The sequence below is a fragment of the Gastrolobium bilobum genome, unplaced genomic scaffold (assembly GCF_033153095.1).
Source record: "Gastrolobium bilobum isolate Gb01-03AN ecotype WA unplaced genomic scaffold, APGP_CSIRO_Gbil_v1 utg4222, whole genome shotgun sequence".
In the NCBI taxonomy this organism is placed as follows: domain Eukaryota; kingdom Viridiplantae; phylum Streptophyta; class Magnoliopsida; order Fabales; family Fabaceae; genus Gastrolobium; species Gastrolobium bilobum.
Window position 1 is genome coordinate 79763 of NW_026899804.1, and position 17045 is coordinate 96807.

At 36.8% G+C, this 17045-nt stretch overlaps 2 protein-coding genes and 1 non-coding gene across 3 annotated transcripts; 1 reads left to right on the forward strand and 2 right to left on the reverse strand.

The window, feature by feature from the left end:
* Positions 1–312: 312 nt before the first annotated feature.
* Positions 313–3195, forward strand: LOC133293710 (putative pectinesterase/pectinesterase inhibitor 24). The gene is given in 4 exon segments (XM_061492310.1): positions 313–564; positions 567–855; positions 1460–1960; positions 2519–3195. Coding segments are annotated over 4 exon segments (1719 nt in total).
* A 4681-nt stretch (positions 3196–7876) lies between these two features.
* On the reverse strand, positions 7877–11824 carry LOC133293709 (probable pectinesterase/pectinesterase inhibitor 47). The gene is made up of 3 exons (XM_061492309.1): positions 11153–11824; positions 9193–9547; positions 7877–8659 (listed from the first exon to the last, which is right to left on the reverse strand). Exons 1-3 carry the CDS (start codon positions 11822–11824, stop codon positions 7965–7967), a joined length of 1722 nt encoding a protein of 573 aa, XP_061348293.1. The 3' UTR covers positions 7877–7964.
* Positions 11825–15215: 3391 nt separating this feature from the next.
* On the reverse strand, positions 15216–15322 carry LOC133293711 (small nucleolar RNA R71). Its single transcript, XR_009749090.1, has one exon. It is a non-coding gene; the product is annotated as a small nucleolar RNA R71 (small nucleolar RNA).
* Positions 15323–17045: the final 1723 nt, after the last annotated feature.

Here is a 17045-nt window from a genome sequence, read left to right on the forward strand (position 1 = left end):
CCCGTATATCATAAAATTTGCTGAGGACCTTTTTATCATCTATCATTTAACATGACCACAAAAAGTTTCCTACACACACAACATTTTGTGGGGCCCGCAGTAAAAAAAAAAAAAAAATTGGCACGCAGAACGAATCTCTATAACATAATCACAATCACTTTTCCTACAACATAACTCTTATAAAACCCATATATATATATATATATATATATATATATATATATATATATATATGTTTGTTGACACACCAATTACCCGCCATTGATCATACTCCAACAAGCTTCAAAACACAAAGTAGCACAAGCCTTAAGCATGTCTTCTTTCAAATCCTATGGGAAAGTTGATGAACATGAGCAAATGATGTTAGATGCTCGGAGGAAAACCCGAAAGAGAATCACAATCATAAGCTTGTCCTCAATAATCCTTGCTGGTGTTGTATTTGCTACGGTATTTGGAATTGTTAATAACTCTCGTGGCAACTCACAAAGTGGCAATAATGCTCAATCATTAACCAATTCTTTTAAGGCTGTTTGTGATGTGACCTTGTATAAGGACTCATGCTATAGCGCAGCCTTGGCTCTCTTTATCATTCAGGGCAAGTTCAGGTTCAGCCTGAGGAGTTGTTCAAGTTTTCAATCAAAGTGGCCTTAACTGAAGTGTCCAAAGCTGTTATTTTTTTCTCAGAGAATGGTGTTTTCAAAGGCTTGAATGATAGCAGGACTAAGGAAGCTTTGGAAAATTGCAGGGATCTTTTGGATCTTGCAGTTGATCACCTAAATAGCTCTTTGACTTCTGCGGAAAATTCTTCCCTTCTTGATGTTTTTGATGATCATGAAACATGGTTAAGTGCCGCAGGTATCATTATAATTAAGCATATATGCTATCTTCAAAACTTACAGGCATAATATTTTTTTGCTATACGATTAGTGTTTGTTAGAGATATTAATAAAAAATCATTATGTGGACATTACTTACAGGCTTAAGCTTTAAGATTAATTTGTTGTCATAACATGGTATTAGAGCCGATGACGAAGTGGTCACGAGTTCGATCCTCGTCAACTCATTCTTCTAATAAATATTTAAGTGCGAAATTTCTTAGCACAGATAGGTAGGCTTGTGCGTTATCTATCATATAAGCCCAATAAGTTCTTAGTATAGATCCTTAGGTTGTGATCCTGGTTAAGACTTGTCAATTTCTTTTTTCCCATGTTATTGGAATTGAAACATATGAAAAGTGTAGCTAGAAAATTTGTTTGCCAAAAAAAAAAAAAAAAATTAAAGGGTAAAGCTCATTTTCTATCTTAGATTCTGCTAGAACTACTCCAACCAGATTTCAAAATAAGTCTCCAAATTGGACTACTTAGTGCTCCACAATTGGGAACTTAGGTTGGAATCTTATGTGCCTTAATTTTGTTTGATAACAGTAGTATCATGTTATTTTTGTTTTGTGCTGACATAGGTACATACCAGCAAACTTGCATTGAAGGCTTTGAGGATGCAAAAGAAGCATTGAAAGAAAGTGTAGTAAGCTATCTTAAAAATTCTACACATTTCACTAGTAACAGTCTTGCAATCATTACATGGATCAACAAGGCCTCAAGCACACTGAACTTGAGGCGATTACTGAGTTTACCTTTCCAGAATGAAGCACCAGAATGGCTTCATTCAAAAGACAGGAAGTTACTTGGAACTAAGGATTTGAAAGGGAAAGTTGACATTGTTGTTGCCAAAGATGGCAGTGGGAAATATAAAACTATTTCAGCTGCACTTAAGCTTGTCCCTAACAAGAGTAACAAGAGGACTGTGATCTATGTGAAGAGAGGGGTTTACTATGAAAATGTGAGGGTAGAAAAGACCAAATGGAATGTGATGATCATTGGCGACGGAATGAATGCTACTATAGTATCTGGCAGCCGTAACTTTGTTGATGGCACACCAACATTTTCAACCGCAACATTTGGTATGTAATTCTGTTCAATAATTTTCTTAAATTATTATGTGTATCATGTAATAAAAAAAGTTGGGATAACTAGGAAATAATTTTTTTTTTACCAACTCTCAAAAAACATTAAGTTGTTAGATGAAGACATATCATGAATGATTTTTATATAATATTTCTAATACATCCCCTCGTATAATAATTTATTGGACTTCGAGAATGGACAATACAGGTCCACTACCAGTATCAAGAAATTTCACAAAATTTATCAGAAGAATAGGTAGTAAGTATCAAACTCTAGACCACTTGGTCGAACAGGCTCAAATATCATGCCTTAGACCAACTCTACTAAAAACTCAAGCTTGTTAGGTGAAGATTCACTGTTCATCTCATATCATAAGGGTTCATTTCATATAAATAGCTGTTTCTTTTACGGTCTGCTCACTACACCTGACACCCTCCTCATTTATCGTGGTTTGAGACAGGTCATGCATATACATAGGCGGAGTTTAGGTGAAGACACGTGAATAATTTTTATACTATATTTATAACATTTTTGTCTTTTTTGGGTGGAATCAGCTGTGTTTGGGAGGAATTTCATAGCAAGAGATATGGGTTTTCGCAACACAGCTGGTCCAAAGAAACAACAAGCAGTGGCACTAATGACAAGTGCTGATCGAGCAGTTTACTATAGATGTCATATTGATGCATATCAGGACACTCTCTATGCTCATTCCAATCGCCAATTCTATAGAGAATGCAACATTTATGGGACAGTTGATTTCATTTTTGGAAATTCTGCAGTTATATTACAAAACTGCAATATTTTACCAAAGTTACCAATACTTGGTCAGCAGAACACAATCACAGCACAGGGAAAATTTGACCCTAACATGAACACTGGGATTTCAATTCAAAATTGCAACATTTCACCCTTTGGGAACTTGAGCTCTGTCCAAACATACCTTGGAAGACCCTGGAAGAATTACTCAACTACAGTATACATGAGATCAAGAATGGAAAGCTTTATTAACCCAAAAGGGTGGTTACCATGGGTGGGGAACTCAGCACCAGACACCCTTTTTTATGCAGAATTTCAGAATGTTGGAGAAGGTGCTATAACAAAGAATAGGGTGAAGTGGAAGGGTTTGAGAACCATTACTAGTAAAAAAGCTAGCATGTTTACAATCAAGGTTTTTCTTCAAGGAGATAGATGGATTCCTGCTTCAGGTGCCCCTTTTAAGTCTGATCTGTGACTGCAGGCATAAGAAGCGTAACTTTATTTGACAGAATTGTCTTTACTTTTGTTATTTTTGCCTTTCCTTTCCCTTGTTCTTCTTGTTTTGTGTTACTAATTTGACACTGTATACTGATTCTTTTAATTTGATTCTTCTTTAAAACTCTATGAATCTACTACAGGTAATTTTAGTACCCCTTTTCCCATAAAAGATTAATGCGTAAAACTTATTATTCTTATACTTATATAAATTAATTTTATTATATTTATATATATGAACAAGATTAATGTAAATTACACTCTTAATTTTAGTGGTTGATCTCACATATATCTAATGGCTCTAGTTAATTAGTTATATAAGCCATTAGATACAAGTGAATCATTGGTTAAAAATAGGTGTTAAAATTCTTATTCATACACCGGTACAAGTTAATTATGTCCACATATATATACATAAATATATATGTTGAATATCAGGAACAAGGAGATTTATAAGTAATCCGTGTGTCTCAACTACACAGCGGAGAGTCTATTATATAACTTAAAAGAAAAAAAATACAAAGAGATATACATGATATATGACTTCTATACTACTATTCTAAACTATTATTTACAACACTCTCCTCAAGCTGGAGCATATAGATCATATGCACCAAGTTTGTTACATAAGTGATCTATCCTAGGCCCTCTCAAAGACTTAGTGAAAACATCAGCTAATTGATTAGTTGAGTTAACAAAACTAGTGACTATATCTCCAGAGAGGACTTTTTCTCTAACAAAACGACAGTCTATCTCAATGTGCTTGATCCTTTCATGAAACACTGGATTGGAAGCAATATGTAAAGTAGTTTGATTATCGCAAATGAGAGATGATATGCCAATGTCTCCAAATTTGAGTTCTTTCAATAGTTGTTTTAACCAGATAAGTTCATAGGTGGTTGTGGCCATGGAGCGATATTCTGCTTCAGCACTTGATCTGACAGCTACACTTTATTTCTTGCTTTTCCAAGAATCCAAGTTACCTCCAAGGAATAAACAATACCCAAATGTGGATCTTCTATCACTGGGGGAACCTGTCCAATCAGCATCTGAGTATCCCTCAACTCTGGTATGACCTTTGTTTTTATAGAGGAGACCTTTACCTGGAGCATCCTTGATGTACATGAGGATACGGATCACTGCATTCTAATGATCTTCACAAGAAGAATTCAAGAACTGACTTACTACACTGACTGCAAATGAGATGTCTGGTTGAGTAACTGTAAGGTAGTTCAGCTTTCCAACTAATCTTCTACACCTTTCTGGATCTGAAAATAGCTGCCCCTGATTTGGCATAAGCTTGACATTTGGATCCATAGGGTATCGACGGGCTTAGCATTCAACAAAGTTGTCTCCTCTAGAATGTCTATAGCATAATTCCTCTAGGATATCACAATACCATCCTTGGATTGAGCCACTTCAATTCCCAAGAAATATCGTAGTCTTCCGAGATCCTTTGTCTGAAAATGATGACTGAGATGTTGTTTTAACTGAGTAATGCCATGATGGTCATCACCTGTAATGACAATGTCATCAACATATACTACAAAATAAATGGATCCAGAGTCTGAGAGGCGATAAAAGACTGAGTGATCAACCGCACTCCGAGTCATACCAAACTGCTGGACAATGGTATTAAACCTCTCAAACCAAGCTCGTGGAGACTGTTTGAGACCATACAAAGATTTGTGGAATCGACAAACTAGACTGGACTCCCCCTAAGCAACAAATTCAGGAGGTTGCTCCATATAAACTTCTTTTGCGAGATCACCATTGAGGAGAGCATTTTTGACATTCAATTGATAAAGGGGCCAGTGACGGATAGCATCCATAGTAATAAAGAGGCGAACAGACGCCATTTTTGTCACAGGGGAAAATGTATCCCCATAATCTTCACCAAACACTTGAGTGTATCCCTTGGCCACCAAACATGCTTTGAGACGATCCACCTGTCCATCAGGACCAACCATGACAGTAAATATCCATCTGCATCCAACAACAGATTTTCTAGAGGGAAGAGGAACCAGATCCCAAGTACCACTGCCATGAAGTGCGCACATCTCGTCAATCATAGTCTGTCGCCATCCGGGATGGGATAATGCCTCACCTGTAGTCTTAGGAACAGATACAAAAGACAAAGAAGAAAGAAAAGCAAAATATGATGGAGAAAGGCGATGATAACTCATATTCATTGAATACCTGGGTGGAGGACGAATATTATAAATACTTTTTCGGAGAGCAATGGGTAGGTCAATGTCGGAGGGCGGGACCGAAGCCCCAGGAGTTGATGACGGCAGATTTGAGTCCATAGGAACCTCATCAATGTCTTGGGGTATGGGTGGATGTGACTGACGGTGATAAACCTGGAGACGAGGATCTGGTGTTGGGACATATGGAGAAGTGACAATAGGCGGTGGTGGTGTGGAATCTGTTGCCAGAACATATTGAATTGGAACAGAGGGTAAAGGTAACTGAGTATCAACAGAGTCATCGAGAACGGAGGTGCAGCCAAAAAATGGCACAGACTCAAAGAAAGCAACATCCGCCGAGACAAAAGAGCGACGGAGACTGGGAGAGTAACACCGATAACCTTTTTGTGTCCGGGTGTAACCATGGAACACAGATTTGTGGGATTTGGTAGACAACTTGTCACGATTGGGACCGAGTTCATGGACAAAACAAGTAGAACCAAAAATACGAAGGGGTAAGGAATGTAAAGGCTGATGGGGAAACAAGATAGAGTATGATACCTGGTTACTAAGGACAGAGGAAGGCATATGATTAATGAGATAACATGCGGTGAGAACAGAATCACCCCAAAAACTGGCAGGAACATTCCTATGAATTAAGAGTGTCCGAGCTATTTTAATAAGATGACGATTTTTTCTTTTAGCAACTTCGTTTTGTTGGGTGGGTGTGCGCACATGATGTGTGGTGAAGAATGCCATGAGAGGCCATGAATGATTGAAATGGTTGAGACAGATACTCACGAGCATTATCACTACGAAAAGTGCGAATAGGAATACCAAATTGAGTAAGAATTTTATAATAAAACTTCTGAAATATGGAGAACAACTCAGAGCGGTTTTTCAGTAAAAATAACCAAGTGTTTCAAGAATAATCGTCAATAAAAGTAACAAAATATCTATAACCCCGAGTTGATTCAATACGACTGGGTCCCCAAACATCAGAGTGAACCAAACTAAAAGGAGAGGAGGCACGACGATTGACTATATCAGGAAAAGAACTGCGAGTATGTTTTCCGAATTGACATAATTCACATTGGAAAGTAGACAGCTTGGACAAACGTGGCACCATCTTCTGGAGCTTTGTCAGACTAGGATGACCCAACTGAGCGTGAATAGTGAGTGAATAATCTAATACAGAATGAGCATGAGAGGAGCTGGAGAGCAGGTAAAGGCCATTGGACTCAAATCCGCCGCCAATTGTCCTCCCCGAATTTCAATACTGTAAAACAACATAATTTTGGGTAAAAGAAATAAGACAATCAAGAGAACATATTAAACGGCTAATGGAAAGGAGATTAAAGGGTGAACCAGGGACATAGAGCACATTATCAATAGTAATGGAGGGAAAGAGATGTATTGTTCCAATCCCATGAGACTGAACCTGGGAACCGTTAGCCATAGTGACAGCAGGCAAATAACAAGAGGTAGTAAGAGAGAAAAATAAAGATTTATTACCAGAAATATGAACAGAGACACCAGAATGAAGAACCCAATGATCAAATGATGAACTTTGAGTGAAACCAGCAACGCTATTACTTGTATGCACAACAGTAGCAGTGGAACCAGGGATCGTGAGCTGAGAAATATCTTGAGGAAGGATAAATGAGCCAGAATCAGCCATGGATCAAGAACAATTCTCTAAAACAAAGATGTCGTGAACAGTGATGGAAAGAGGAGAAATGCTTCGGAAAGGCCGCAACGGACTTGAAACCACAAGTCAAAGATCGATCTAAACATGGAAGGGGAAGGTGATCCTGACGGTGGAAGTCGCGCATATGTTTCATCCACGTGAGGGTGCGTCAGTGGGAATTTGGGAGTGGGCCTTGGACAGAGAGAACTGCCTCCTTGTGACGATCACAACTATGGGTGGCTCGCCGGAAAAAGTGCCGCAAAAGTGAACAGTGGTGGCGGTAAATTGGTGGTCCATGGCGCTGGCAACCTCTGATGACGGTGGGTCTTGCGGTGTTGGGTAGATCGGCTTCTTCTGAGTCCGTTGATGTACTTTTTGATCAGAACGGTCGCCGGAAAACTTTTCCGGTGGAGGACGGTGGTGGCAGACGGTGGCCAGAAACTGATGACGGTGACAGTTTCCGGGAAGATTTTTACTCGGTAGACAGTGAGTCTACCGGAAAGATGTAGATATTGTTAGGCTTTAGATACCATGTTGAATATCAGGAACAAGAAGATTTATAAGTAATCCGTGTGTCTCAAGTCTCAACTACACAGCAGAGAGTCTATTATATAACTTCAAAGAAAGAAAATACAAAGAGATATACATGATATGAGACTTCTATACTACTATTCTAAACTATTTTTTACAACAATATATATATATATATATATATATATATATATATATAATTTTTTTTTTTATAATTTCATTAAAACATCGATGACTCTCATTTTTGGATGCTCTTCCTTAAAATGAAAATTATATAGTTACATTACATCTAACCAATAATGAATCAAATTTATTTTTTCAATATAAAATTTGAGTTATCTAATTTAGCAATCCTTCAACGTAAGGTATATCTGTATCAGGAAGCCATGTATCTCCCAAAGTAAAATTAACCACTGTAAAGTTCCAAGCTTGAGTAGCATTCAACACACTATAACCACCCCATTGAACTCTATTGCTAGTATTAGAACCGGGTCCATAGTTGTCGAACTCACCATAAAAGAGGGTGTCTAACCCAACTGTGCCATTCCACTCTAACCATCCAGCAGGTTGAATTAGATCACCAATATATGACTGCATATAAACAGTTCTTGAATACTCCTTCCAAGGCCTACCTAAGTAACTTTGAGTAGAATTCAAGTCCATGGCCAAGTCTAGTGCAGCATCAATTGTGCAGTTTTGGATTGAAATCCCAGTGTTTTGATTAGGATCAGTTCTTCCTTGTGCTGTGAAAGCATTCTTCTGGTTTGGCATAGGTTTTCTTGCATATATGTTACAACTCTGGAAGACCACAGCAGCATTGCCAAAAATGAAGTCAACAGTACCATAGATATCACATTCCCTGTAGAATTGCCTCAAAGAGTGAACATAAAGTGTGTCTTGATATCCTTCAAAACTGCAACGGTAGAATGTGGAGAGATCAGCATTGTTTCTTACTGCTACAGCTTGGTGTTTTTCTGGACCAGCTGTGTTTCTGAATGTAACATCCACTGCTATAAATCTTTCTCCAGCAACAGCTGCATTCAACACAAAAGGAAATATGGTTATTTATCCAGAAAATTAATAAAAGATTGGCAATGATTTCGAGAATTACGACCCTTAGGAATCAAACTCACTGTCCTTTGAGCAGATCAAATACTAGGGTCTAGTTGGGTCGCATTTTAAGTTATATTTTAACACATAGTGTTTAAGATATAATAAGATCATTCATGTGTGTACATCTAATAGATTAAATTTTTTGGAAAAGTTGGTTGCATGACATGGTATGCAAGCTTATAACCAAGTGGTTTAGAGTTTGATTCTTACCTTTCTTTTTCTTATAATAAAAAAAAATTGAATTTAAGTACAAGATAAAAAATAAAAAATAGGCATATGCAATAATCACGCTTCATGTGCCTTCACCCAACAAAAAAATTATTTGCCATAACAATTTTTGGTGTTAAGTGAATTCTCAAGAATTGATTTTCTTATTTATTATCTATTGAATTGTTAATAGGACAAGTAAACAAGTATTTGGAAATGAGGAGAGTTTAGAAAGAAAAGTTCTTACCAAAGGTGGAAGAATTGAAAGTTGTCCAACCATCTATGACACTATGGTTCCCTGTGATGACAGTCTTGTTAATACCATCTCCAATTAGTAGGATATTCTTCTTTTCTTTGGGAACAATTACATATTCCTCATAGTACCCTTCTCTAACATAGATAAGAAAATAACCATCTTGTGGATTTGTGTTATTGGGGGCAGCACCAATAGCTTCTCCAATGGAAGTGTAGTTGTCTGTCTCATAAGGGCTCACAAAAACAAAGTCGTTGAGTAGAATTCCTCGGCTTTCATTTTCTTTCAAAATCCTTTGAGTTCTAGTACAATTGGATAATTTATTGCAACTATACTTTGTGCGAAGAAGCTACGACAAAGTAATATTCCAAATTTAGCATTTCAATATAGACTTTTAAGCGTTTATTATATATAATCAAATTAAACTATGATTATGTATAAGACCAAGATAAAAATTCATGCATAAATGAATATATATAAAAAAAAAAAAAAACTAAATTTTTTCTTACCAAATACTAAGGCTATATTAGTTAATTATATGCCTTGGTATGTATGTAGTAGCATTCATAATTGTTTGACTTTAGGAAAGTTCATGTTATATATGAGTTGTTTCATTTTCTTTTTGCTGTCTTTATTCTTTAAATAATACAATTGAATATATCTGAGAATAATATTATTGTAAGTTCATTATTAATTCATTATTATTTTTGCTGTCTTTATTCCTTGCTCATTTATGAAACTTTTTATCAATTACAAATATTTGTTCATGGGTTGATCAACCAATGGCATGTAATGAATAAAAGGTAGATGACATGTGCATGGTTTGTTGCCAAATGGATAAACAAGCAAGACACCACGTGATTGATTATAAATTTATTAGATTATGTCAAAACATTCAACGTCAAAAACAGAGGAAAACAGAGCTTACTACTTTGATCTATAGTTAACCTATACAAGCATCAAACATGTGGTTGACTTATAATTATTTTTTATACTAAACTACTTCTTCATGGAAGTTAAAAAAAAATGTTTTAGTTTATGTAAGTTTGATTTTTTGCATCATGTCATCAGATACTAGATAAGTGTAATAATGATGTCTAATGTGACATAACTTGTTGTCTTGTATAAATAGAATAAAGGATTGATTTCAATTGCACTTAGAAGAAAAAATCTCATTAAAACGGAACTTCTGGAAAAAATCAAATTTTTAAGAAAAGGTATAATATTAAAATGAACTAAACTAATCAACGAATCATGTTTTACTGCGCTTTGTTCATCATATGATTAAATGGACGAAAAACTGGGACATAGATCATACATTCGTTTATGATGCAAATTAAATTAATTAAGCTAATCTAGATATAACATTAGATCATGCCTCTATATGCTCACCTAGGACATATAATTTTAAGACCAATAATTTGAACTTCGAAGTTGTCGGTGACACAAATTGAAGGCAACCTACCTCACAACAAAATAATAATTATAAAAGGGTCAAAAAGGGCAAACTGCAATGCATAAGCTGAGGTGGCAAAATGGGCTTATCTTGTTGAGTTGTCACATTTAATCATTAAATATGATGGATTGAATTTTTATTTTTATATATCAACCTTAATTAGTTTTTTGAGGCGGGATATCAGAACAAGTTCTTTGAGTCAGCCAAAAAATTAATTCCAATATAACATTAGTGAGGATCGAACTTAAGTCCTTCCTCAGTCATTCAACTTTTATTTTTTTATTAGTTGGATAAGAAGAATCACTCTATTTCTCACTTCTATGCACAAGGTTCTCCAAGTGTGAGGGTAGGGATGAAGGTCAACTTAGGCGGCCTTACCTTAAATTTTTGTAAAAAAACTATTTTTGAAACTCAGACTCATATCTTCCAATCACAACAAGCAATTTAAAAAATTCATAATATTAAAAGTAACACAACAATGCAGAAATAATGGATTACCTTGATGAGCTTCTCAAGTGGCTGCCTGACCTTGAAGGCCTTAGTGGGAAGGCCATGTTTGCGGGTCTTAAGCTTTTTGAGGTTTCTATTTAGAGCCTCAGAGACCAACCCAAGTGACACACTGTACAACTGTGTCACATCCTTAAGTGGCACTGCTAGAGCATTTGCAATGTTGCTTTTAGTCACAACCAATCCATCATAGCAAGTGTAGTGGTTGGTAGCAACAGCACTTAGATAACTTTCAATTTTCTCAACCAACTCTGTATCAGAAGAACCAACTGATTTGAGTTCCTCATAGATGGACCCCAAGTAATCCACATTGAGATTGTTGAGGTCTCTACAATCACCTAATGCAGCAACCTCTGCATGGTTGAGAGAAGAAGATTGGTGTCGTTTGAGGAAGTCCTCAAACACTTTGGCTAGTTTCCTTGCTTGTTTGAGGCTTTGTTTGATAGAGAACTTGCCATAACCATATGGATCAGAAGGTGAGAAACGAATAGCTGAGAGTATTGCACGGCATAGTTTTGGATACAATGTGGATTTGCAAGCAGAAGAAGGAGAAAGAGAAGCATGGTTTGGAGGAGGAGGAGATGGAGATTGTGCTAGGAGTAATGGTGCTAAGAGGACTAAGAAGAGAATGGAGAAAGAGAGGGAAATTTGGGGGCATGACATATTTTTTAAGGTTTAATGAGATATTAGAAATGGGGTTTGAGGGAATGCGATGTGTTTTGGAAAAATGGTGATTTATAGGCATATAGAGGTGAAGTTGAAAGGAAGCATAAATGCGCGTGAAGAATTATTAAAGTTGAGAATAGTACTAGTGTGGGGTGTGTCGGTGGGATTGTACACATATGGTGTGGAATGAATGCATTGTAGAAACAAAGGAACGTGCAAGGAAAGGCTTGAACTAATGCTAAGATTACCATTGAGATGATACATATAGGTAGTTGTAGTGATAAGGTACATGTTTGTTAGTTATATACTAGTAATTATTACTATTTGGTACAACTAAACAATATCGATAATTTTTTATTTTTTTTTAACTTGAATTCTCTTTCCTTTTATTTCCCGCTTCAATAATGAATATCACATTTTCCTTGAAAAACGTATGGTCAAATATAGAACATTTTAATTTGATTATCATATAAAGATATTAATTATTGTATCTATGATAGTTAAATGTGAGCTACATGCATGATATTATGGACTTTAATGGTACTTGTTATAGTAGAGAAAATTGAACAAGAAAAAAAAAAAAAAAAACAAAAGATTTGGCATTTGCTATGAAGCATTTCACCAATGAAACAAGTATTCAAAGATTAATGGATGTGGGATCTTGAGCTGATAGCTAGTGGCATTGTATACAGGGCACTATGATAGATTACCAGCCAAAATTCCACAAACTCCCATCCTTGTCAATGTTATAATTAAAGCACTTTGTAAAGTTTATATTTTCCTGTTACAATGGCCACTTAGTTCTGTTTTTGGATTTGGAATTTTGCAAGAAGATTCTTAGGTTCACATTGCACGTTTCCCTACAGCATGGTCCCAGAGTGGGAGATCGTCCTTTCAACTTGCTAAAAGAAGTTCAAATTCGATTTTTCAGTCAACCAAGTAGCTGTATTTAGTTCCCAAAGTCAACCTTGTAATTTGTGAATATTGAAGAAATTTTCTCAATATCGAAGCAACAACATTTGGTGTGAGAATAATTAATTGGGATTTGTTAGCTTTGAATTATGTATATTTTAATGGTTTAGATTCTGATTTATTTGGGATAAATGAAGTATGATATGCAAGTATTTGGGCCAAACAATATGGCCCAATTTGGAAAAAGGTAAAAGAAAGGAAGTCAATGTAATTTTACTTAGGGGGCGTTTGGTAGAGGAGCAATGATGAACCCTTAGTTCATCATAGTTTTTAGCAGGAATTAGGATCAAATTGTGTGATTAAATGATGAAAAACAAGGTTAATGTCCTAAGATGTCCTCAATTACAAGTTCAAGAGCTTTATTGGAAATTTGTATGATTCTTGTAGGAAAAGCAAGCTTGAAAGGAAACTGGAGAAGGAAGAAGATTCTGGAGCTCAAGAGGAGAAAAATTGCCTTAGTGTTGAGCGCTAAAACGTCCACACTGAGCGTTTTAGCGCCCTGCTACAGGAAGAGGCCAAAACTTGCTGGTGATGAGCGCTAAAACGCCCACACAGAGCGTTTTAGCGCGCTGCTGCACTTAGAAGATGGAAAATTGATGGTCTTGGGCGCTAAAACGGCCTGCAATAAGCGTTTTAGCGCCCTGAAGTGGAAAAAGGACTCTGGTCTCCACCGCTAAAACGTCCAAATCAAGAGTTTTAGCGTTGGAGTCAGTTAAAGTCAGTTGAGCATCCATCAAGTTTGGACGCTAAAACGGTCATTCCTTAACGTTTTAGCGTTGGAGTAAGTTAAAAGCAGTTGAGCATACGTAAAGCATGGACGCTAAAACGGTCACTTATGGACGTTTTAGCGCCCACATCAGTTTTCTGTTTTTAAATGTAACACTATAAAAGGCAAAGCCTTCACACTTAGTAAAAAGCTGGATCTGAGGAGATCTGATATACTTTCTCTCTCTCTTAAACTTTAGTCTGAATTCTCTCTAAATTCTCTTAGTGTTTTAGTTTTTGTAGTAGGATTTCTTTGTAATAGTTTGGAGATTGAAGACTTTCAACATGGAAATAAAGTTTGATTCTTCTTCTCTTGTCTATTCCTTAGTCATGTCTGAGTAGAGTCTTTGTAGTCTGAATGCAATAGAACTCCATAATAATATTATGTTGATCTGATTAATATGATGAAGTATTTTTCATGTGTTGATTTGAGATTTTCTGATTTAATTATTTCTATCAAGGAAGTAGTGTAGAACAGGGATGTTTATATGACTTCTGTGTCTGATAATCTCAACATCAGAATTCTAGTACTCAAAGGATTGATGCTAGAGTTCTGATGTAATCTTAAGACTTTAGTATGTCATGCATGTATTAAGAAAGAGATCACCAAGGGATTGGGGTTTCTGATTAATGTATCTATCAGGGTAGTAAGGGATTACATCTTGATGATAAGTAAAAGGTTGATTAACATCACATGGAAAAGAATTCATCATATGATCAGTTTTTACATGGGTTATTATGGAGGAAAGTTGTTTTCTGACTACTTGTTGTTTTATTAATTCTTAATCCATATTTATTTTGTGTCAAATTACTTACAATCAATTTTCTGGTAACAAATTATTCATGACTTTTACAAATTCTTATCTGATTCAAATTAGTTTTCTATGGTTTATTGGTGATTGAACACAATTCCTCGTGGGAACGATCTTTACTCATCATTTTATTACTTGTACGACTAGTGCACTTGTTAAACGTCCAACAAGTTTTTGGCGCCGTTGCCGGGGAATTTGTTTTTCAACACTAACTGATACCATAGAATTCTGAGATTGAATCCTTTTATTTTCAGTATTTTAGTTTATGTTAAGTTTCTGGTCAATTTTGATTCTGGTATATGCGAGGTACACTTGATGCAAATTTGTTGTTGTATGATCCAGAATTAGAAAGGACATTGAGGAAGCACAAAAGGGCAGCCAGGCAAAGGAGACAATTGCAAGAAATTGGTGAATCCAGTACGGTTAATCAGGAAGAGATAATGGCAGAGAATCACAGACCACCACCACCACCACAGAGGACACTGGGAGAGTACATGACTCCTGCGGTGATTTCTCCAATTGGGAGTGTTGTGCGCCCAACAGTGGAGCCCAACAACTTTGAATTGAAGCCTACTTTGATACATTTGGTGCAGAAGGATCAGTTTGCTGGAACCAGTGCAGAGGACCCTTACTTGCACATAGAGAACTTTCTATTGTTGAGTGATACTGTGAAGATAAATGGTGTCACAAGAGATGCAATTATGTTGAGATTATTCACTCATTCACTGACGGATGATGCAAGGAGATGGCTGCAATCATTGCCACAACGAAGTATAACAACTTGGGATGGTCTGCAAACCAAGTTCTTGCAGAGGTTTTTCTCAGCATCCAAGAGGGCCAAGTTGAAGGATGAGATTACAAGCTTTAAGCATAAAGAGTCAGAATCCATTTATGAGGCTTGGGAGAGATTCAAGACTTTGTTGAAGAAATGTCCACAGCATGGAATTGAGGCATGGCAACAAGCAGCAATCTTCCTGCAAGGAATGACCACTAACACTAGAACCTTGGTGCATGCCACTGCTGGTGGATCATTGACTACCAAGACTCCTCAAGAAGCCTTGGATATTTTTGAGTCATTGGCATCTCAGGAATTTGATAATGCCCCAGTGGCTGACAGGACAGGAATCATCAGGTTGGATGGGTATGATGCTCTGTTGGCAAGGAATGATCAACTGATGCAGACACAGAGACAACAACAGCAACAGTTGGATACCCTTATTAAGCAACTATCTGTGGCAAAGGCCATGTGACAGAGGAGTGTGATTATGGGGGATCACCAGAACAAGCAGAGGTGAATGGAGTGTGGTATGATCAGAATAATCAAAGGAACTACAACAATCAGGGAAGGAATGTTTATGTGCCACCATGGAAGAACAAGAATCAACACCCATGATTCAGCTATAGTTCCAACCATCAATTGAACCCACCATTACATCCTCCACCACCACATATGAAGGAGCAGTCAAGTGATCCTGCTGCATGGGAGAAAGCGTTTGCTCAGTTATCTAAGACAACTCAGGATTATATCCAGGGGTCTAATTCATTCAAGGAAGAGACAATGCATTCATGCAGGAGACCAGAACCTCTTTCAGAAATCAGGAAGCATCAATCAGAAATTTGGAGACCCAGATTGGTCAATTATCAAGACAGATATCAGAGAGACCACAAGGGAAATTTCCAGGTGATACATTAGTGAATCCTAAGGAGCACTGTAAAGCAATTATGACAAGAAGTGGGTTGGTACTTCAACCAGTGAAAAAGAATGTGGAAAATAAAAAGAATGAAGAAGAGGTTGTAGTTGAAGATGTAGTCTCTGATGATGAAGTAGAGAAGATGAGAAATGAGAAAAGTGAGAAGGAAGTAGTTGTTAGAGATGTTATAGTTGGAATTGAGAAAGAAGAGGAAGGGAAGGACAATAAGAATGAAGGAGAGGTAGAAGTTGGTAAAAATGCTTCCCCACAAAAGATGATGAAGTGGGAAAAGAAGAAGATGGCTGACAAGAAAGAACAGCCAGTTATTTTATCTCCCTATGCTAGAGTTCCCTACCCTCAAAGGTTGAAGCAAGAGATTCAGAAACAGCACTATGCAAGATTTCTAGATATCTTCAAAAATTTACAAATTAACATACCATTTTCTGAAGCACTGGAGAATATGCCTCACTATGCAAAGTTCATGAAGGATCTTCTTACTAAAAAGAGGAAATTAACTGATGGTGAGACAGTGGCCCTAACAGCAGAGTGTAGTGCCCTAGTCCAGAAGAAGCTTCCAACAAAAATGAAAGATCCTGGAAGTTTCAGTATCTATATTGCTATAGGAGATGTGGAGGTGGGAAAGGCATTGTGCGATTTGGGAGCCAGTATAAACTTGATGCCATTGACAGTATGTAGAGCTTTGGGAATTAACACTTTAAAGGAGACCAATCTTATTATGCATCTTGCAGATAGATCTATCAAGAGGCCTGAAGGTGTGGTTGAAGATGTCTTGGTCAAGGTAGACAAGTTTATCTTTCCAGTGGATTTTTTGATTCTTGACATGGAGGAAGAGGATACAGAAAGTCCTCTATTGTTAGGAAGACCCTTTTTAGCAACTGCAAGATCTTTGATAGATGTTGAACAAGGAAAGTTGTTGCTAAGGGTGGATGAGGAAACAATCACAATTGATGTATTTGA

What these genes read in the sequence shown, in the direction of transcription:
- LOC133293709 (XM_061492309.1), bottom strand. Translation starts at nt 11,824, where the DNA reads ATGTCATGCCCCCAAATTTCCCTCTCTTTCTCCATTCTCTTCTTAGTC. An exon ending in CACTTGAGAAGCTCATCAAG is followed by an intron (nt 9,548 to 11,152) that starts GTAATCCATTAT and finishes ACTTTGTCGTAG; the next exon opens with CTTCTTCGCACAAAGTATAG. An exon ending in TTTCAATTCTTCCACCTTTG is followed by an intron (nt 8,660 to 9,192) that starts GTAAGAACTTTT and finishes TGTTGAATGCAG; the next exon opens with CTGTTGCTGGAGAAAGATTT.